This window comes from Ceratosolen solmsi, unplaced genomic scaffold (genome assembly GCF_000503995.2).
Source record: "Ceratosolen solmsi marchali unplaced genomic scaffold, CerSol_1.0 scaffold16, whole genome shotgun sequence".
Taxonomy (NCBI): Eukaryota; Metazoa; Arthropoda; class Insecta; order Hymenoptera; family Agaonidae; genus Ceratosolen; species Ceratosolen solmsi.
Genome location: NW_011948451.1, coordinates 518,996 through 542,656, shown reverse-complemented (window position 1 = coordinate 542,656; position 23,661 = coordinate 518,996). Strand labels below are relative to the sequence as shown.

The following is a 23,661-nucleotide window of genomic DNA, read 5'->3' as shown; positions in this document are numbered from 1 at the left end:
GTGAAGAAAGAAGTTTTATAATAATTTACATTTAATACAACTAATATTATAATAATAACTTTTATAGGCGGAAATGAATTTTAATTGGCCTTTGTAAGGCTTCATATTATGGCTTATTAATCTCTTCCATAACTAGTTTAATAATACTCTTAAATATTACTTACAATAAGCGCTATAGCTCTTTGAAAACAATTATACTATCAGAATTTCAACTACATTTAATTATTCTCTACTATACAGTGCTTTTTAAAACATTCGTCGGAAAAAAAAATAATAAATTATTAATTAAACATGCATATCCAATGTCCCGTTAATATTCAAAATACGATAAAATTTTAAAAATTTTGAATGACTTTTATCATCTAATTAAACTACTTAAACAAACGTTGATTTTCTTTGAAAGTTAATTCTATAAAAGCACTTTTTGGACAAAACTTAGGTATAATTTCAGAGTTGAATTATTTTAAACAGCAGTGTGTGTTTACTCATTCTTGTAGTTAAAATTTGTGAAGAATTTTTTTAATCTAAATGATAAATTGTGTAATAAATTGAGCAATAAAACGTATCAAATAAAGATTTATTGTTTTTTTTTTCAGGAAATAATTTTTATTTAAAAAAATATTGGTTCGTAAACAAAATTAATTAATGATTATTAATCATAAATTATTCTATTTGTGTAAAATATAAAATATACACTTTAAAAATGTCTGTAAACAATCTAATATGGGAAATATAACTTTTACATTTTGATGAAAAATGAGCTTCCATACATGTTGTATACAAATTCAATACCTACTAAACATTATACATTATAATATTATTCAATTGTAGTGAATTAAATTAATTTTTCTCATTTTATAAGTACACTAAAATGAAAGGAAACAACTATCAAATGTTATATAATATCTGCTACAATTGTAATTCATTATTGAATGATAAATAAAAGAAGTATGAATTTTTATCGATACTAAGCAAAAATAAAACCGGAATATAAAATTATGTAAAAATACTGTGTGTGTATATATATATATATATATATATATATATATATATATATATAATAATTTACTTATATGAATTTATGCATACGAGTATGCATTCGCGCATGTGTACGTGAGTATGTGCGTGCGTGTTAGATGAATAAATAGATGAAAATAGATGAAAAAAAAAATATATATATATATATATATATATATATATATATATATATATATAGACTAAAAAATCTTCGAAATTTCACCGAAGCACTTCAGATGTCGTAAGCAAAAAATATCTTCCTCGCAGTTTATTGATTTGAGAGCTCTCTAGGTACAATTGTTTTCTCCCGCGAACATTAACAAAAACTTTTCTTCTCTTTCATATTTTTATCATCACTAACGTACATAGAACGTAGAAAGTAAGAATTTTACGATATTGCAAAGTAATGCGTCAGCTTAGCGCGGGTCGACATAACCAAAGAAACACCAATCAGTAAACGTCACGCACAATGGCATATTGTAAAAATCTCCATCAAAAATATAAATAAATAGCGAAAAAAATGTATTTGACATGGTGGAAGACAAAAACCTCGTTTTGTTCACGTGCTTCTCTCTATCTCCATTTCTCACGACACCAGATAAAATAATACGATTCTCCTGTTTCGTTAGATGATAATGGACGACAAAAAAAAATCACAAACGCAATACCATAGGTCTCATACGTGCATTGTACGCACGCGCAAAGCTCACGAATTCAAAGATCTTACGTATAAAGTATAAAAATGTCGAGTGCTTTGTCATGATAGAAAATGATAAACGGGGCCAAAAAAAGACTTATAGACATGGGAAATTCGAGCGAGAGTTAAACGTTTGAATTAATCGAGGGGCAAAAAATGTAAAAGTGAAAATATTTTTTTCTTACCTAGCAATAATTAATTTTGAACTCTTTTCATTAAAGTCACAATAACCTTTAAATCGTAATAATTAACGTAAAAAATATTTTAATTCATTCATCTTTTAAATAGAATAAAAAAAAATGTTTATATACGTTTATTAATGTTTTAATCGTATGAAAACATAATAATTCTATTAACTACATTGTCCATTTATAATAAATTATATGTATAATATTAAAAAAGGAATTGATATTTTAAAATAAATTTTATTTCATGCCTTTCATTACAAATGGTAAAATAAATATTTGACACCTGGTTGCCATAGATTATGGTTATCCCATAATGGAAATACATTGATTATTCAAGTCAAAAAAGGCTGGGTACAAAATCCAATAAAAGGATTATAGATATTAAGTACCAAATGCATATTATATTAAGCCTTAGATTTTCATTAGAAATAAAATAAAGGCAAAAGAAATAATTAATCACGAATAATCCCATGTAAATAAAAATAACTACATTCTCCTTAATTTTTTGCAATTAACTTGCTGAATAAAATCTTTCAAATATCTACAAAATATTTTATTTTATACAGATATATGTAAAGTTTGTTCGTGGTATTTTAGTAAAAGTATATCTTTCTAAAACGCAAAAAAAAAAATAAAAAATGTGATTTCTATGTATTCGTTAATTATCGTGGAATTAAAGTGTTTTCTTATAAAAAATAAAGGAATATAATTTCGAACGCTAGTATTGTTCACTTATTACATGGATTATACTATACCAATATTTTGTTGTTTTTTTTGTTTTTGTTTTTTTTTTTTTCTTAATTATATAGAATGTTATATATTTATATAGAATTAATGGCATTTATCCAGTGGATTCAATACTGATTATTGATCATATTCTTACGTGCAATATTTCCATTAAATTAATAGCATAAAGTTTATTTATAATTAATGATAAAATAAATTTCGATTATAATTTTAATAAATTTTTAAATAAAAATTTTATTTTAATAAGAATATTTTTCAAACAATATCAGTTTTAGTAAAATTTAGCTAATGTTATTAGATTTTATCTACCTGCAATTGATATAAACTGCCATTTAAGTGCTTTTAATATCGATACCAGTTGCACCGTTCGATTAATTCTTAGAAATTGGGATTTTAAATGACTCACATGCATTAAGCCATTGCTCATCAGCACATGTTATGGGGAGTGCCAAACTCCCAATTTTTATTACCATTTAAATTTATTATAACGCTAATTAATTTAATTGCTTTTTCAACCTTCTTAGGGCATTAATAATATTTCTGTCTTATGTATTTCCTAGTACAATATAGTTAATAATAAAGATACATTATTCACGTCTAATATTAATGGAGTTTATAATTCAGTAGAATTGCCCCACAAGTGTAGCTATTGTTTATGATTGTATGCATTGAAATCAAATTTATGTCAAAAGAATACAATCATAATGTTACATAATTTCATCTAAAATCACTTATTATTGGTATTTTTCCATATTGGGGCGAAATTTTAGATTAAAAACACAAAAACGAAAAGAACAATTGAAAAAAAATTAATTAATTCATAAAAGCGTGAAATTATCATGGTAATGGCAATAAAAAAATTTATTTAATCGTAATTACAATTTAGGAAGTTCTACAGAATTTTAATTTTCTGCTATGTAAAGACGAATAAATATACATATGAAATGCTTATTTATTTAATGATACTTTTATTTATCTTATTCTCGGTCACTAGACGATTTATTTACCAAAAGTCCATGAAAACAGGTTATTTCTATATATTTTATTGCAAATTTTTATTACAATTGTAGTAATATAAATTCGAATTTTATTTGAGAAAATGGGGACTTTTCATATTAATTTTTTGCTGTTAACTATTTGTAATATTAATTTTCATATTTTTTATCGATTTAGTTTTAAAAATAAAATATATATATATATATATATATATATATATATATATATAAATAAAGAGAAAGAAAAGAGAAAATACGAAGCTCGATCGTGAAAATTTAATTAATTTTAACGTATTATATATTTTCTTGCATATGAAATATTCCGTAATGAATATTATATCGCAATATCTCGTATAATAAATTTCATATTAATATTACTCTTTATATTTCTTTAAGCGTGACTTTACAACAAACTATTATTCATCATCAAAGCATTATAAAATGCAAAGCAGAAGAGTTTTTGTAACGCGTTATTACCATTTTTGTCTTCAAATATTATTCTCTCATGCGACAACCATCCAACTATGACTATAAATTTGAAAAGGATAATGTTAAAACTCAAGTTACAACCCTATGATTAATTTCTAAATTTCTATATTTCCAAATATCCGATTTTTCAAATTCCATTGCAAATTAACGAACCTTTAATTTTGCTCTCACCGATCCTCCCGACTACTCCTTTCACCGTTAAAACAAACAGGCCCTCGACAACTGCCAAGATACTAAGCGGTGACGTAAACATTCATTCGACAGCTCTACTTTCAAGCGAAAAGTTAAAATAAAAAATTATTCGTCCGCCTGACTGTTCAAGGATGGAGGAGCGGCTGTCAATGGAACGTCACCACATGTTATCGACGACGTTATTATTGTTGTTAAAAGAGCCGAGCGGTTGTCAAAATGGAATAATTAATATAATTCAAGTAACAAAAGAATGTCGACAATGTACTTCGCTAATGGGACACAGGCATCCGTGAGTGCGCTGCAGTCAACAGCCCACGATATTATAACACAGCACTTCGATGTGTACCACGTAGAGGAACTGATCTTGGCGCTTCTTGGCCGTGAGCGCGCGTTTCTGTCCGACGGCCAGATAAGTCGGGACCTTGGACCTTGTTCTCCCTTATCGGCGCACTAGGGTGCGGAGGGCGATTGGCCTTCGCACTGGCAGCAAGGACGATAAGGAGGGAGCCAGCGATACGAAACAAAGCAATAATATTACACGCCAGACGAGGTACGCATTTGTTGTAATGTCGCTAATTTCTCTCTTTCTCTCTTTCTTGCTTTCTCTCCCTCCCTCTCGCGTGCACATATACACATATTCGCGTGCTCTATCTACCTATCTCTCTCTATCTCTCTCTCTCTCTCACTCTCTCTCTTTGTCACACACACACACACACACACACACACACACAGAGAGAGAGAGAGGCTCTCTCGCTCGGGCGGGGATTACGCGCGACAAAATTCTGCGAGCTTACGTGTCGGGGAGATGAACTCACACGGGTGTCGTCGAAGATCCTTCCTTTTTGCGGAATAAAGTCGCACGTACATCGTAGGTAGCGCGAGCGCGAGTCTTTGGTCTCTTTCGCGGTTACGTGCGCTTATCGCGCGGAAGAGGATTGTCTGGCCGCGCAGCTAATAAATCTACGGGCCTCCTCGACGACGCGCAACCACGACGATCAACGACAGCGCGCACAAAGCATCGCGCAAAATGGCCGCGGCTCCCTCATCACCGCCGCCGTCAAATTCAGGTTTCGAGCATCGAGTCGCTCCCGAGGATAAATGCTTTTTTCACACTTTCAACTGCAATGAATTTTCGTAATTGCCATTAGACTGGTTTACGCATAAAAACGACCCACGTTTCGTTTAGCTTTTGGAAGCTGTTTTGATCGACTGGTAGCCACGCTCGTTTACGCGCCAATTTTAAAATCCCTACTGTCATTTTGCATGTCTATGCAAAAGTTGTCTTCGTAAAGTGTAAAGCGAACGCCCAAATAGTCAAAGTCCCACAAGATTTGCTTTTACTTTTTTTCTTTCTTTTTAAGTGTAAACAATGGCTTTATAAAATTGTCAATTAACCTTTAATTAATCAAATCTTTGAGACTATAAGGAATGCTCAATTTGAATTTAAATTTAATCGTTGATTTATTTATGTTCAATAGTTCTATAGTTTGTTGTTTTAATTTTGTTTACCGTACAAGTACTAAAATAATTATCATTCAAGGGAAAATTGTCTCGAAATTTAATAAAAAAAGGTTTTACCCAAATTTATAATAATATTTTTTACATGACAGTTATTACGTACAAACCCTATATAATATAAATTGTTAAAATATTGCAATGTATAAAGTTATAGTATACTCTCTAATATTTTTTTACGTTATTTAAATTTTGTAATAACATTAAATATATATTTATTCGCTTATTTATTTTTCTTTCTTTCTTTTTTTTTTTACTCTTGGTTTATACATTTTTAATTTACTACTCGTTACACTTATGCCCAATTACTAGGTAGGTCATGTTTCGAGTTCCTAAAACCACAATGCCCATTCTCACTTTACCTGTCAATAATTTTGGAAAGCAATCGAAAGAAAATCGTTACTGTGCTTACTCATCGTACGAGTGCAACCAACCATGTTTAGATACGTATTCATATTGTTCAAGACACATATTAGAAGATCCGAGCGCTCCTTTTCAACAATGTTGTTTTATTTACAATGTTAATGGACGCAAATGTCAAAATGCAGCTCCTAAATTAGACCGAAGAGAAGTTTCGTATGTCAAATAAATTTTCATTTCAATAATTGCTGTTTAAGTAATACTTTATTTACTGATATATATATATATATATATATATATATATATATTTTTTTTTTTTTGAAATAATAGCTATTGTGCAGAACATACAAGAAAAGCTCAAATAGCACGGTCAAAGTCTATGTCAAAACATTCTCTAGCGGAGAGTCCAGAAACCCTTTTATTGAGTCTTGGACATTATGTGAAATCGACAAATCAAAATTTAAAAACAGACAACTTGGAAGATGGAAAAGTGAAAATTTTAAATCCATTTAGTATGTGACGTTACGTTAAAATAATTCTTTCAAATCATATAATTTAGTTAAAATTACTATATTTTATATGGATGTCTATTGAAATTTCAGCCGAAATTGATGTATATAGAGTAAATGCAAAAGGACCAGATATTTTAGATTATGCCAGCTCTTCCAATAGTGATGTCGAACCAACATTGATTAGTGATACTGTGAAAGGAGTTTATCTCGATGATAGTGAAAACGAAAGCTTGCATAGTTCAGAAGAGGATCCGTTAAGGTAATTTGAACATTAATAATAAAATTAAAATTAAAATGAATCTTTTTACAAAATAAATTTTCTCTTTCATTATATGTAAATTTAAGGAATACAGTACTACAGGCTTATTGTAATTTCAAAATTTTAGGATCTTGAAGAATTTGAAGGTTAATATTAAATTAAAACTAATTTTCTTAGAACACAAGTGTTTTTTTTTTATTCATAAAAACTAAAAGTTGTATAGCCTCCAATAATAATAATAATAATAATAATAATAATAATTATTATTATTATTATTATTATTATTATACTTAAATTATAACTAGCATTTAAAAATGATTAAGAAAATAATTGTAATTATTTAAGGCACGCTGGGGTATATACAGCTGAAGAAGTTGTCTATATAACTAGAGAAAAGTTGATGAGGTTACAATCGCTGTATATCGATCAATTCAAAAGGTTGCAGTACACTTTAAAGGAAAAAAGAAGAAAATATTTGCATGCTTTAAAGAAGGAAAAAGAAACTTTATGTAAGTAATTATGTGTTCAATTAATGAATTTATATATTTTTTTTAATTAAATGGTATTTATACGTACGTAACGTAGGTAGTATTCATGACCAAGCCAAGGATACGGTTAAAGAAAAAAAAATTTATGCAAAGCTTAAGGCTTTAAATAGTTATCACAGGCGAAGTGGGGTAGAAGCTATTCTGTATAAAAAGTCATTGGAAAGACGTGCTCAAGTAACGGAAGGCTCCGTACAAAAAACGCCAAGCGTACAGAAATGTATATTTACCGAAGGTGGAGTGAAATGTGGAGAACGAACTTTACCTTCGTCCAAATACTGTCGCAAACATATACTAAAGGTTACTTTGCTATAAATATATATTTTGATATAAAAATTATGTTATTCCTATGAAATTCAAATTATAAAATCATTTTAGGATCAAAATCAAGTACTATTTAAAGCGTGTGGAGCTGTAGAAGCAGACATGGAGTGTCATGAACCAATACCTGTAATCTTTGATACAAATTGTGTATTTCATTCTCGGTTACCGCACGAATTAAAATTAAAACCTATGAAGGTAAAAAATTGTACATATTATGTAAAGAATCAAATATCAAATAATTCGATTAAATTCATATAAATAATACAATTCTAGTTCAAAGAAGAAAAACCAGAAACTCAGGACCACATGATAAATAATTTAGGCTTAGAAATCGACGTTGTTGGTGATAATCAAGAGATTGATCCCGATGATGACATGGCCGGCATAATGCGTGAAATGAATGATGTTGTAAATAAGAAATCGAATTTTAATGAAAGTATTAATAGCGAGGCGAGCACAGACACAGCGTTTAGTCTCACTGCACAAATGAGCGATAGGGATGATCTTATATCAATATGAAAATAATAAAAAGAGCGGTATATGCATGTGACATGTGAGACAATGAATGTACAAATGTTGATTACTTCATTTTCAAAACAACTCATAATTAAGGCTCACTGTAGTATTAAACCATAATTTATTTCATCAAATCAGAATTTATCTATTTCTTAAAATAATTATAATACAATGTGTATATTTGTTACATAATTTTATATAAAAATATGTTGTTTTTTTTTCTTTCTTTCTTAATTCATTGACTAATTTCTTGATCAAGCTTATTTAAATGAATGAAAATTGTATTATTTTTAAATAAAAAAGACAATAAGAAATTGTAATAGAATACATCATACGTTTATTAGCACCCCGTAAAATACAATTTATTTTGTTTTGTTTTCAGCGACGCGAGCATCATTCCAATAGTCATTATTTTAAAATAAAAGAATGTCAAAAAATGTTTCTAGAAATTTATATGAATATTAAAATTCTGTTCGTTATACAAAATGCAGTTCCTTACGATTACACCGGTGTATGCGAATATAATATAAGTCATGAACCGATAAAATTAGAAATAGAAATATTAAAAAAATTAAATTTATCAATGAATTCTTTTTAAAAATGCTTTACGTTGTTGTACATGCTCTTTTTCTTCTTTTTGTTATAAAATAGACATGATTTATTCTTTTAAATATAAAGAAAATATGTATATATGTTTGTACAATTCTCTCTCTCTCTCTGTCTCTTTTTTCTCCTTATTTTTCTTTCTTTTTCTTTTTCATGACAATAAACAGATTTGGTTTATCGTTATTCATTGTTAAAGTCATATATATATATATATATATATATATATATTAGACATTGCTAACTGGTTAAAGTAATAGAATCACGAGTTTGCAAACTTATTATTTTTATATAATAATGTTTCGTAACACATCGGGAAGTTACGGCCTGCAGGAACATTGGGTGACTTCATTTGAAAATATTGAATAAGCAATTTTATAGCTACAAAGTTTCCGTTAATACTCATGAATATCAAAATATTAATATAATATAAATTATATAATTATTCACTTAAAAAAGTATACTCTTCGTTCCATTATTAAATTCGTGTTTTCTTGAAAACTTCGTTAACTATTTTCTTAAAAGCAATACAAAGTACAAACGCAACAACTAAGAAAAAATATTTTTCTTTATATTTGGTTATTATAGTACGTGTTTTAACAATATGATATATTTTTTGTAAATTAAAGTACATTTTTTTTCAAAACTCTAACTGAGGGTTTCCAATTAAATGCATAATAGTGTGCCATAACTCTCAAAATACTGTATTTACTATTAAATAGTCGTAATGCAACGTATCATTTTAAAAATCCTTATTTCATATTCGTAATTTTATTTGAATTTCACAATTTATTAGAGAGCTATTAATAATTATTAAAGGAACAATATTCAAACCCCTTTTAATAGAGTTTGGTTTCATCTACATCTAATTAGTGAAAGTACAATACTGCAAATAAATTTGTTTTTACTATAAATAACTGGTAAACTTTTGTGCATTTTCAATTTTTGATCCCACATTTGTCTCTGAGAGGTCATACTTGATCAAATATCTTTCCATTTTTAATATTATCTTATCAATATTTTAATAATAATAAAAAGTCAAGTACAATATAATAATTTTAAAATTTAATAAAACTCTAAGAATAGTTGTAAAAGGCGTTCATTGACTGAATTGACAATTTTACATACGTTGTTCCAAAAATTATATTTTTAGTAACTAGAATCGTAAGGCTTTCATATTATATAGTAATTTAATAAAAACTGATATGCTTTTCATTATTTAATTTCATGAGCGAAAACAAATTAAAAAAATTACTAATATTACAGATAACTATCGTAGGTAGAATTTTAAGATTTAATTTTTATCACAATTTTATTAAAAATAAGACCTTGAGTGTTTTAATTAAATTTTTAGATAAACTCTCTACGAATCTATGATAGTATTGTGTTATAAAAAATAAGGAAATAATAAAATTCAATTTTGCTATAGAATCATTCGCTTAAATAAAAATGCGACGGTACGATCGAGAATAACCCCATCAAAATAATTTTCTCTACAGTCATTTTAATGATTGTCGATAGAAAAATAATATTAAGATAATAGTTTTGGCAACAAATTATCGTATTCCATTCAGCATCTATTACAATATAAATCTAATTTCTAGTTTTCATTTATATAAAAATGATAACTATTTCGAAGAGGAAGTACAATAATCAATAAATAACATTAAACAATGAGAATGAATAAAATGTACCTCTTTTTTTCGAAATATATAATTAAAAAAAAAAAAAAAAACAAAAAAAAAAAAAAAAAAACTACTACTACTACTATCAGTTATGTGCGCATAAAATAATAATTTATTTTTATCAAATGATCAAATAAAATCATTATTCTATTAATTATGAAATATTCAATTAAAATAATTTTACAAACGATTGTACATATTTCCATTCAAATTTTTCTTGTAATGCAACTTACCAAATTTCATACACTTAAAAATTTAGATAATTTAGATAAGCTTAAAATGCGAGCTGCATAGCTTTGTACAATAGGGTTTTTTCTTTCTTTTTTTTTCTTTTCTTTTCTTATTTTTTTTTTTTGTCTTTAATCATTAGAGTGTATACTATGCAATTACTTGGGTCGTGATCACACGTATTTTTGTAAGTGAAAGTAAAATGTACTCGATGATACACAATAAATTCTTATCATTCAAATAAAAACTCAAATTTACACTTGTTTCTGTTGTTATTATTGTTGTTGTAATTGAACTCTTAGGATTCGCGTTGGCTACGCACAATCGACGCCGTGACTTTTTGTGTACTGTCTCGTCCCGTAGATAAGTCATACTTGGATTTAATTACTGAATATGTGTTGCAGATCATGCTCATAGAGCGCGATGATTAACATAATGCCAAAACCACATATCAGCCCAGCTGCTTGCAGAAGACACTGCCAATGAGCACCGTGTGCTACCGAATGATTCGTAGATAGTTCAGGAATCTATAAAATCAATTGCGTTAAGAGACGGATAGGGAGTTTTTAATTGTCTTGTCTAATTATTTTTATTTAATTTTTTTTTTTTTTTTTTTTTTTTTAATAAGACTAGCTAAATTGTGCTGCGAGATAGATACGCGACATTTGCCAGAACTGAACATTGCTCTGAAAAGAATTATTGACTGAGCAACCACTCAATATATTCAATATCCAGGATAATAGAAGGTCCAAATACACCCCCAAATACATCTATGATCTACTTAAGCACATTATCATTAACGATGGTCGGATTTTGTATTATAATAATTATCGAGTATAATTAGTATTTTAATTCGTGTAAAGATTCATTTAAAAGCTTGGCGTTATTCGAATAAAATAAGGAAAAGATAAAATTTGACAGGACCCTAATATCACATAGACGATTAATATCTAAGGAAATGGCATATGTTGATGATGTAATGTAAAAAATTTGTCGATTAAATTATGTTTATATATATATATATATATATATACGTACCATATCAACAAGAGCTATGTAAATAAACATGCCAGCAGCTGCAGCAAACATCCAACTACTGGCAGCGGGTGTAGCACCAAGTAATACTCCAAACACCATACCAAATATACAAAGTACCGAGGATAACAGATTATAAAAAACAGCTTGTTTGGCACTCATACCCGCTTTTAATAGAACTGCAAAGTCACCTAAGTTAGGGATGAAAGATTAGCGAATGCTATCGATCAATTAATTAAAATTTTCGTGCCTGTTGATATTCGCTTTATTCGTTACCTAATTCGTGAGGTAATTCATGGCAGAATACCGCTATAGTCGTTGAGAATCCACCCGCTATGTTTGCTGAAAAGGCAGCGCCTATAGCCATACCATCTGTAAAATTATGTAAGCCATCCCCCATTACAACCATCCATGCAACACTCGACATTGAATCTGGCGTAGAATGTACATGATCTAAATTAAACAATTACATTTATGAAATTCAATGTATAATGAGCGAAATATAATGGAGAAAGGATTGAATAAACAAGTTAAATTACTGTGTGAATGTCCATGGCCGTGATGTTTAGTATCATGATCTTTAATAATCACAGTATAATTTTCTACTTCGTTCAATGGTACATCAGCACCATCAACAGTCTTCTTTATATCGGTGATCACAGTGTCATCAAGTTTCCATTCTTCGTTGTTCTTCTTTTCGATATCATTTTGCACAATTTTATTAGAAACTGAGTTACAATTTGTCGAATTACACGTTAAAGGTTTTTCCTCCTCGATAGTCTGCGGCCTCTCGTGATGATTATGTTGATGACTGCGAAGATTATCTTCCCGGACAAAATAATAATTACTTGATTAATATAATGAATCGTTTATGATAAATATATTGATATAAGTGACTTTTAACGCGATGCAAATTACCTTGAATTTCCGTTTCAATTTCTCCATAACAATATGGATAGGTTGAGTATTTGTGCTTGCAAAGCTTTTCCCCTACGGTGTTACTGTTTCCTGTATCCGAATCCCTCATTACTCGTACTCGTGCTGGTATCTACAATTCATATAATAATTGATTTAAACAATAATACACATTATGTTGTGAGTAAGAATTAAAAATTTTAATTATGAAAGACAATAAGCTTATGACAATACTAACTTGACTGCGATTTTGATTGTACCTTCTCCATTCCGATATTATATTCAATGCTTTTTCAGTAAAGAAAAACATGACTAAACCTATTACCGCGACAAATCCCTTCCACATATTTGTATTATGTTCATCTTCTCTATGATCTACGGGTAAATGCGATTGACTATTTTCATGAGAATGACTATGTTGCGATTCCGACATCATTGCCTAAAAGTAATATTTGTATAATTACGAAATTATCCAAAAATTCACAGTAGGACACGGACAAACGTCATTCAATAATCTTTTTTAAAGAGCTTTGAAAATATAAATTTTAAAAGAAAAAGAAGAGAAAAGAATTTTTACATTAATTAAAATATATATTCATATAGCTATATTTTACTCAATTAAAAAAAAAAAAAAAAAAAAAAAAAAAAAAAAAAAAAAAAAAAAAAAAAAAAAAAATGAATAACAAAGAAGAACTTTCAATTATTTTAGCACTACTTACTACTAGCATTAACTTACATGAGGTAGTAAATGTATGAGAGCATCGCCACACAAAGTACCAACGGCTAATGCAACCAAAAATTGCAAAAGCTGATGATAGTAACTCTTGCCCATAACTGGTATCACAGCAACACCCAGAAGACCGCACAAACTGATAACCAGTATGCTCACGGTGGAATATATCCATACTATGGATGATGAAAAATACACGGTGCGTAAGTAAGAATGAAAGGCTTGGCATCGAAGGGCTGATAAGCTCTCAGGCTTCTTAAACATATACCTTGAAACATATTGCGAGCCGTTTCCTCTTCGTAACTGCCGATCTCGGACGACTTGTAGTTGTCCGAGACATAAACGCATCCACCTCTCTCCGCAGCAGATACCGCAGTTAGCTGATAAATAAGTACTGGGCACACGCGTTCGAATAGCCAAACAGGTAATGTCGTGCTGTTGTTACTCGACGACGTGTATGTTACGTCGTTAGATAAGACGCTCAGTAATTCCCTACTGTTCAGGCACTGAAACATAAAAATGATTTTTCTATTAATTAATACATTGATTAATGCGTACATTGTTTGATAAACCGTTATGAATTATATCGAAGAAATGATACTTTAAGCATCCCATTGAGAGTGCTAAATATCTCTTATCGATCTTAGCAAGTGACATTAAACGATTAAAAAATTGCCTCGTTTGTGGCGTTCGTTGGAACAAAATTTTACAAGACGAGACATCTTAATAAATTCTACGACTAACCAATAAACGTAGAAAATAAGCGCAACAATGTTAAAATAAAATAAATTAGTATTATTAAATTACCATTTTATTTATACAAGTATTTAATAATATAAATAATGCGGCATTTGTTTTATATGTATGTTTAAGTATGCAATTTAAAATAACGTACTCACCCTTTGTTTGGTGTCCAAAGTTTTATCGGTGCCTCGATCATCGTTATTGCTTTGCGATTCATTTACATTAGCTGGAATTTAATGTAAAATACAAATTTTATTTGATCAAATATCTAATTCGGCCATTTAGTCATTAGTTCAATACTATTATTCTTTAGACAGATGATAATATAAATTAATAAATAAATAAAATAACGCGCAAAATAATATTACAGATACTTATAAGCGCACAGATTTCATAGCTAAGTCCTATGCCAAGAATCAATGTCTCATTTAATTCTTGAATCATTATAATTACAGCATCTGTTTTGAATTATAAGTACAATTTAAATAATTTGAAGTTGAAGAATCGAGTCTGCCCATATTTAAAAATGGCATAGAATAAAAGACATATTAATTAATCCAAAGCAGAATGATATTGTTGATGTGTTTATTAATAGCATTTTATATAAATAGAAATGAGCAAGAAAAAATGAATAAAAAAGGCTCGTCAATTTCAACCTTGAATTTTATAAGTATTTATAATTTTACATATTGATTGAAATTTCAATAGCTTTAGTAAGTTGATGTTTGCAAATGTCTTTCGATTTAATGTTTAAGTTTTATAAAATTGATTAGCGTTACGGTAAGTTAATTGTTGTCGAGAATTTAGACTTAGCCGATACGCACGCACGCGCGTCCACACGAGCGCCGCGAAACTATTGGATGAAATTGGTTTAATATTAATCGGGTATATTCCTATCATTAAATCAACTCAATTAGTCACTATACAACCTAGGGAGTATTTGAGTATTGCATTCCTTTATCAGTGTCTCACACCGTTCACACGTATATCAAAGCTTAATTGATGAAAAAATTGTCTTTAATAAGTCTACATGGTGTATACATAAGATCACCGTCTGATATATTTGTACAGAAATTAGTAAATCAGAAAATAAATTATGAATGTTTAGTAAATTTGTTATATCCTCGGTATCATTACATTCGTCGATTTAACAATGTAAATGTTAAAATATGCTATCAAAATTAATATCTGCTATTATTGTAAGTATAATATTTATACTTATGAACATTATTATAATTTTAATAATATTTGTTGTTAACGACATAAATTTGGTGAGTGTTGCATTGAGCGCACAACTTAATTCAAATACTAGAATTACATTTATTTCTTTGTTTTTTTTTCTTTTTGGAAATATAGCATTTGAATAATTAATTTATATATATATATATATATATATATATTTAAATTTAATGTAATAATATTCATTTAACATTTGAATGTATAGATTTACTATAATAAAGATTTAAGATTAAAGAATTGATATGTTTTACATATCATTGTAATAAATGAAAATTTACAATTTATTATTCGCGCGCGCGTGTGCCTGTGTATTTACTAAAAAAGCATGGATTTATATATTATTGCGGACAGTTGTATTGAACGTAAACAATATTAATACTTTAATTTCAACGTTTAAATAAGTAATTAATTGTTCGATAAATAAAGTATTTATTTACCAAATCGATTTCCCGATTGATTACTGTCTATACTGTGGATTTCTTGTTCACTGACTTTCGGCTCTGACTGAAACAGTCCCATTTTTCTTAATAATTTTTCAAATCCTTCCATTGTCATATTTTCACCGTCTCCATAAAGTTCAAATATTTTTTTTGTAAAGTACTTTTCATCCAATTCCAAACTTCTTTTAGACCGTAAATTCTGCATATTTTTATCGTTGAAATCTCCATTTTCCTGTGATTCTAAATAATTTTGTCCTAATCTATCCAATAATTCTTTCTGCCTGGATTCTTGAAGTACCCGACTGTTTTCTAAATTATCTTTTAATCTATGATCGTAGTGCGACTTCTGAATCCTTTCTTCAGGCACTTTGTTAAACAAATTTTCATTATTATTAATTTCTGTGAAATCTTTTGTAATGGCTTCTGTTTTTTTAGGCATTTTGGTAGAGCCAATCGAATGAGAAAATAAATATTCACTATAATCGGACGATTCTGTAGAATATTTTACACTTTCAGTTCTTTGCTTGACAGTTGGGAGAATATTCATGTGAGCATAACATGGTATATGTGCTGCACACAACACACAAACAACACAAATGGTGACAAAATGTTGTGCCATTTTTGATCACCTGAAACAAAATTCAATTACATTAAACATAATTCAGCAATAACATTATTTCAAGTCATAAACAAGTTGTATATAAAGAATACATTAAATTGATATTTCATATTTTTTATTTCATATTAATGTTTCATCATATCATATACTAATAAGAGCTTCCTTAAACATTGTTTTCCTTAATCGTTTGACAATAATATTCATTATAATTACAAAGCTTGACGTTTGCTTATTTATTGTTTATTCGATTATTAAATGTTTAATTTACTAGTAAATACTTCGTAGGGAAATTTAACGTTAACGCAGAAGTATGTGGTAGATGAAGTTAGGTAACTATTATAACTAATCGCAATTAAGCACACACGTTTAATCGATTAAATCATTTTAAGTATTAAATTAATACAACAATTTTATAATATATATTATTAAATTCAATAAATTACATTAGATTACAATCGATTAAACTGTTAATTTAAGTTACAATTCTGATGTAATCCGAATTGGAATTAAAAATGCAAATACAGAAAGAATCTATTATTTCAAGTATGCAACATTATGTTAATGTTAAATAAGTGATACTGATAAATATAATTTAAAGGGATAATGTAATCTGTGACTTCCTTAATAGGATTTTTATTTGAGTAAAATATTTTTAGATAACGATTAATTGCTCTTTCCAAGTATCTTTCGATAAAAATTTCTGAAAATCTTTCTGATTCATTAGTTGCAATCGGTATGCTCGATAAAGATGCGAGCAACGCGCTACTTATAATTTAATATTTAATTAGTTCGCCATATTACATATTATGTATTATAATTTTGAATATCCTAATAATTCTGTTAAAACAAAAACAAAAATAAAACAAAATAAAAAGGATCAGAAAAAAAGGAGAGAGAAAAGGAGAAGAAAAAAAAATAAATAACGAATAAAATTTATTGTTTTCACTGTCACTGTCTCACGTCTTAAGCGTTGTCAACATCAAATGTTTACTATGATACACACCACGACTCAACGATTATAATTTGACTTGTCAAGGAAAGTATAAATATCTGCTTGGACCGTCCAATCGGAAAATTTTCTCCATAAAGCTTTAAGCAAATATGATAAGGCTTTGAGAAAAAAAAAAAAATGTAGTCGAAAGAGACCTTTAATGTAAAGTGGGCCATTCGTCTGGGTTCAAATATTTCGACATCGGATCGCACGGCTCGAAAATTCACTGGAAAGCTAAGGAAAACTATTTGTCAATCCAACACTGAAAGGGAGCGCGCTTGTTCTTGGAATAAAATTGTAATGTTTCCTTGTCCCCAACTTGCCAAACTTAGCAAAAACCAACCGTCTCTCCTTCTCACTCCCTCGCGTTCTCTTCACTCAACACCCTTTATTAAATCGCCCACCCCACACTATCACGCTCTCTTACGCACTCTCACGCGCGCTCTTTCTCTCACTCTTTGAGTCTCTCGCTATCTCGCTATCTCGCTATCTCGCTATCACGGTATCTCGCTCTCTCGCTATCTCGCTATCACGCTCTCTTGTCTAGAGTAGTTTGCAAAGAATATCTCTGTGTCGGTCGTTACGAGAGTCAGCGTGGCAATGCGGCTTCCATCCTCGCGATCCCCGATGCGCAACCGTTGTCGATCAGCACTTGGTCGCAACTACCACCGCCGTCCTTCGCCCGGGAGTACCAAGTCGTAGTTCTTGCTGCTGCATCGTAATGCCATAGCGCGCACGCACTCCATAACCTAAAAGGTCCGCTCCGGTTCCCCGTCCCTCTAGCTCTGTCTCGCTCACACGACCCGGCCACGGCGGTGTTCCGATATCGCTCGAGAATCCGTCGTCTCGCCGCGGCACGACGTCGGGCGTCGCATTAGCCTCTACGTATGCGTTGTCGTCGGCGCTCTATTTTGACGTTAAGATCGGATCATGCTCCCGTGAAGCAACATGCACGTACGCACGCACGCACGCACGCACGCACGCACGCAAGCACGCACGCACGCACGCACGCACGCACGCACGCACGTACGCATGCCGACAGTTCTAGCGCTCTGGGTGGGTCGTTGGGGCGGGGAATGGTGGGAGAGTAGCGGGAGGGGAAGGTAGGTCTCGACGCTCAGATCGCGCACGTTGGACCGACGTCACCGGCCAGCTCGTACGCAAAATCCTCTTGCCGACGAATTCGTCCTCCTCTGTCCTCACCGGTCCTTATCCGCATTGCAACTATCGCGGCACTACGACCCGTGGCCTTGGTGGAACACACGCACGCGCGTGCGCTTGCGCCAAAGTCACTGCGAATTTCGTAGTTGGCAAACAAACGCGTGCATCACCGCCACAAAGGCGCACGCACTCCTCGGAAGAGGGTTGAAAGCCCGTAGTGGCGTCTGCTGTGTTTTCCACGGCCGAGCGATTGCGTGTGCTGATGAAACTCGTGACTCGTGATTCGCCCCCTATGTCATCTGTCTTGTTAGATAGCGAGGCGCTTATAGCGCCGCCTTAGCCTTCTGCGCCGTCGACTATTTTCCAAGGATCGTCCTGCTGCAGGATAGGGGAGGCTCGATTTGTCACGGGGGGAGGGAGAGAGGAGGATTCGTCACCTCGCTTCGGGAGTCACAACCGCTTTAAACGAGTTCCGTTGAATCGGAAATAGACGACGGGATGGCAACACGGAGGAGACTAAAAGAGCGCGCGTGAGAGAGAGAGAGAGAGAGAGAGTTTGGAACGTTGGGTATGGTGGGGTTTGGCGGAGGGGAGAAGGGAGGTGTAAGAGTTCGAAGGACCGTATTTTTAGCTGTCAAAAGTGCGTGTGTATGTTGGTCTCTGGATACGCGAAGACGACCGTACTCGATGCTTGCCGATGCTCGATGGAGCTTTAAACGCACGACGCCCTCACGAAATGAAACGATATAATGCAGACTGTAAGACGAGAATGCTATATGAGAAAGAGAAAGTGGAGACGAAGTGGGAGAGGGATGGTGGATTCGTCGCCATCATCCATGAGCTAATAAAACACTGGCCAAGTCGAATTTCTCCCTTAACTATTCGTATTTCCTACGCTAATGCATTCATTTATTTACATGAAGGGAGCTCCTCGCGATTACAAAAGTTGAAGATAAAAGTTTATTGTAAAGGAGGGAAGTGAGACGAGCGCAACTGAAAAAGAAAGAGTAATGGGTGAGTGAGTAAGTGAGTGAGGGAATGAGTCTAGTCAGTCAGTCAGTCAGTCAGTCAGTCAGTCAGTGAGAGAGCAAGTGAGTTAACGAGCGAGAGAGAGAGAGAGAGAGAGAGAGAGAGAGAGAGAGTTTAGTGGATATGAATGAGCGAAAAAAAACGATAAAGAAAGCGATTTATTACTGCATTGCCACTAGCAATGTATTATTTTTGCAAGCAACAACTTCACGATTACTTTTAATGAATAATTTTTAAATAAATTTTAGAAATTTTTTTAATAATTATATATTGCAAATTTCTTCCATATACATTCCAATGGACTACAAGAAAACATTATTTACGAATTAAATTATTATCCATAATTGAAAAATATTGAATTAATATTAAAAAAAAGTATTAATTATTAAATGTTAGTCTTTTCGTCTTTTCATTTAAATAATAAATCAATATTCCCTTTGGATAACTTAAATTAACGATTATAATCAATAATTTTAACTACATATTTTTACGCGTATTTCGTTACACTATTCAAATATCATTATTATTAGTATGGAATTCTTTTTATGATATATTTTTCTATTATGTTTGTTTTTGCTTTTCACATTGAAAATATAACGATAAATATACAGCATCAGAAAGTGAGAAAATTTAATTGTGTCGATGTATATATCCGAAGTATCAAAATAATATGCTTTTAAATTGAATATAAAATTTATAACTCATTAAAAAAATGTATAATCTTCAAGTATTATCTAAAAGAAAAAGTGTCGAAAACATCGATCAACATGAAAGACTGTGGGATAAAAATTATCATTAACACAAAATTCACTTAAACTCATATATAATACATTAGGTATGGTAATGATCGACAATTTTTGCAGATACACGTAGAAACAATATTAATAAAAAAGTAATACAGACAGATTCCATAAATTGGTAAAAATAAAAATCAGATGACTTGTTAAAGGAAGTTGTGCCGAGGATTCATAAATTATCAATAATAGAAAGTGCACCGATTTCTTATCAAATGAAATAAATCAAACGCGTACCGTACACGTGGATATATTTTTAAATGCCTGACTATCACAATGACTATTAATTAAAAAATAATAAACAAAAAAGTATACAAAACACATCATACTATTATTATTATTTTTCTTTATAATTTATTGCAGCAACTGAGTGATTGGAAGTATAATAAAATAATCAATTGAATTTCTTATTTCAAAATTAAAGTTTTTATTATTATTATTATTATTATTTTTTTTTTATTTTTTTTTTTATTAGAAATCAATTTCCTACACTATAATTGATTTTCATTATTATTTTATGAAACTTAGTCGTATGTTGCATTTAAAATAATAATACGAAAATTTAATACAAATCCATACAATATAAATCCCGTATATTTTTAAATATCAATGAATACTGAGCATGAAAAAAACTTTGTATAAAATATTAAAAATGTTTTATTTAGCGACATTTTCATAATAGCGACATAAATTTTGTATATATAGTAAATTAATATATATATATATATATATATATATATATATATTTATATTATTGACGTAATATTATTCTTAAATATATCAACATCATCTAATACATCAAATAATAACTTATATTGGCTTTCACATCAAGGTATCTCAAATAAATTAAATAAACTAAATTACTCGTTTTTATAATTAACATTTTATCCTGAATGTGCATACATTTGAAATGTAGATTACTTATTAATTATGAATTGTATTGATTGTTAATTAATAAACTTATTTTGACTAAACGGTATTGTGGTATTATATATATATATATATATATATATATATATATATATATAATAAATGAAAAGAAGAAATTGAATTTGATCATAATGGATGAATTCTGGATATCATTCAATATCATAAAGCAAATTAATTCGCGTAAATTAAGATGGACGGCGCATATTATTAGAATGAAATATAAAATGTAGTATAGATTATTTAGTTAAAAACATAAGCGTAATTGTTTCTTCAGGTATTGTATACTCAAGTCCAAAAGATAATGTTTAATTAAATTGAAAAATTAATTATGGCCATTATAATATTTTATATACTTATTATAAAATAATCAATTTTTATAATAAAAAGACGAATAAAGATATATATATATTTTAATTTCTCATAAAATATAAGATGTGCTAACATTTATTAGTAATAATATTTAAAATTCAGAGAAAACTATTATCTGTATAAACAAAAAAGTAAAGTTTGTGTAATTACGTTTTGAAAAATTTCATTTTCATTTGTTTTATTTGTTTTTGCGATTTGCTGAATATGTCTCAAATACATTGATATATATATATATATGTATATACATAATTTATAGAATTTATCTATTAAATTTACTTAGGAAATTTACTTGTGATAACGAGGCAAATTGAGGAATATATGAAAGAAAAAATCCAGGTTTCAAGTATGTGCATGCTATTCTTAGGATATATTAGCTTAGTATAAAGAAGAAGAAAAAAATGTTTCAATGTTTATTATCATTGCTTGGCAAATAATTTTATTTAATTTGTCAAAATTTATTTATTTTCTATTTACGCATTGACCAGCGTAAATATTAACTGATACGGTAGATAATTTGATACGCATATTAAATGATTTAATAACTTTAAAAATAAACTTTTACAACTTTTATATCAACGTAGCTCAGGTTTTTCCATTATTTATTTATTTATATAATTTTCTCACGTATATATTAATATTAAAATGTAATATCGTTAATTTCGAATTGCATGTAATATTGTTCGTTCGAAATATCGCGGTAACGTGGCTTAATGAAATTATTCAGTCTTTGTAATAAATTCTTTAATCTTTAATGTTAAATTTCCTGGTTGTTGTAAATTTATATGCCAACAACATTGGAGAAATAGCATATAATTAAAAACATTGATCGAGTTTAACGTTTCAAAGCTTCTCCCGCAACCATTAACGCAAGCCGTAAAGCCCGATTCTTTACATTTGAGCGATTAGAGTTTGAAAATGATGTATAATACATCTGATAATGCATGACAATTAATTAAAAAGGATTTGCCAAACGTATTATGATTATTAATTAAAAGAGCTAAATTGGCCGATCACAAATTGGTCGATTGGCGATTAAACTTCTTCCCAATGAAAATCCTAGTGAGATTGCCGCCTTCCTTGGCGCAGATAAACCATTTTAAGGATCCGTTTGCAATAAAAGCTGAGAGTCGTTTGATAAATACCTCTCGAAAGCGAGCCAAAGTAAAATGGAAAACCTATATCTTCAACCACTTGTTAAGCCTCAACGCTGTCACACTCGCATCAACTGGTGTCACAATGTGTTGTACCTTCCATCCTCGTGATCGAGCGATGAAATTGCTCCATTGCTTTGTCACCGATTAAGCGTCAAAGCACCAGATCCCCGGGCAAATCGCGCATCCCCTTTCCTTCCCGCCCCCGCTATTCACCATTGAAAAGCCATACCCTCGAAATTCCTGAAAGTGCGCGACAACCAACGATCAGCCCGAACAAACCCGCCGCATATATAAATCACCCGCATACTACGTACAACGACACACGAGTACTCGCGCTACGTGCATAAGCGAGAGGTTAGAAGAAGCGCATACACAAGCGGCACCGTGCGACGGATCCTCGAATAACTCATTATTACTGGCCAACGCAATCGTCGAAATTCGTGAGAGACACTATACATGCCCACGGGCGGGCGGTAGTGCGCGCGCACATATTATATATATATATATATATATATATATATGCATGCATGCATGTATGTATGTATGTATGTATGTATGGGCACACGGGCAGACGCATATATTGTAAACTTGATGGGAGAAACAAACGGCATGAATGCCTGTTGTCCCGACGTAAAACGG

At 30.4% G+C, this 23,661-nt stretch overlaps 2 protein-coding genes across 4 annotated transcripts; one reads left to right on the top strand and one right to left on the bottom strand.

Annotated features, from left to right (window-relative positions):
• Nucleotides 1-4,289: 4,289 nt before the first annotated feature.
• Nucleotides 4,290-8,378, top strand: dgt1 (KAT8 regulatory NSL complex subunit dim gamma-tubulin 1). Of its 3 annotated transcripts, none has more exons than XM_011505089.1 (8): nucleotides 4,290-4,875; nucleotides 6,153-6,416; nucleotides 6,531-6,712; nucleotides 6,803-6,971; nucleotides 7,317-7,480; nucleotides 7,557-7,816; nucleotides 7,895-8,035; nucleotides 8,114-8,378. In XM_011505089.1, the coding sequence occupies exons 2-8, from the start codon at nucleotides 6,160-6,162 to the stop codon at nucleotides 8,357-8,359; spliced, it is 1,419 nt and encodes a 472-aa protein (XP_011503391.1). In that variant the 5' UTR covers nucleotides 4,290-4,875; nucleotides 6,153-6,159; the 3' UTR covers nucleotides 8,360-8,378. The 3 variants fall into 3 exon arrangements, with proteins under 3 accessions (XP_011503391.1, XP_011503393.1, XP_011503392.1); XM_011505090.1 differs by lacking the exon at nucleotides 4,290-4,875 and adding an exon at nucleotides 5,100-5,392; XM_011505091.1 differs by lacking the exon at nucleotides 6,153-6,416 and having other exon boundaries at nucleotides 4,297-4,875.
• A 2,615-nt stretch (nucleotides 8,379-10,993) lies between these two features.
• On the bottom strand, nucleotides 10,994-23,435 carry LOC105366621 (zinc transporter foi). Its single transcript, XM_011505121.1, has 11 exons — nucleotides 23,011-23,435; nucleotides 15,973-16,604; nucleotides 14,452-14,522; nucleotides 13,821-14,058; nucleotides 13,559-13,728; nucleotides 13,061-13,261; nucleotides 12,826-12,955; nucleotides 12,447-12,731; nucleotides 12,184-12,360; nucleotides 11,911-12,098; nucleotides 10,994-11,399 (listed from the first exon to the last, which is right to left on the bottom strand). The coding sequence occupies exons 2-11, from the start codon at nucleotides 16,592-16,594 to the stop codon at nucleotides 11,253-11,255; spliced, it is 2,229 nt and encodes a 742-aa protein (XP_011503423.1). The 5' UTR covers nucleotides 16,595-16,604; nucleotides 23,011-23,435; the 3' UTR covers nucleotides 10,994-11,252.
• Between the last annotated feature and the right edge of the window lie 226 nt (nucleotides 23,436-23,661).

What these genes read in the sequence shown, in the direction of transcription:
- LOC105366621 (XM_011505121.1), bottom strand. Translation starts at nt 16,594, where the DNA reads ATGGCACAACATTTTGTCACCATTTGTGTTGTTTGTGTGTTGTGTGCA. An exon ending in TCAATCGGGAAATCGATTTG is followed by an intron (nt 14,523 to 15,972) that starts GTAAATAAATAC and finishes ATTAAATTCCAG; the next exon opens with CTAATGTAAATGAATCGCAA. An exon ending in TGAATTACCTCACGAATTAG is followed by an intron (nt 12,099 to 12,183) that starts GTAACGAATAAA and finishes TCCCTAACTTAG; the next exon opens with GTGACTTTGCAGTTCTATTA.
- dgt1 (XM_011505089.1), top strand. Translation starts at nt 6,160, where the DNA reads ATGTTTCGAGTTCCTAAAACCACAATGCCCATTCTCACTTTACCTGTC. An exon ending in GAAAATTTTAAATCCATTTA is followed by an intron (nt 6,713 to 6,802) that starts GTATGTGACGTT and finishes TTGAAATTTCAG; the next exon opens with CCGAAATTGATGTATATAGA. An exon ending in TAAAATTAAAACCTATGAAG is followed by an intron (nt 8,036 to 8,113) that starts GTAAAAAATTGT and finishes ATACAATTCTAG; the next exon opens with TTCAAAGAAGAAAAACCAGA.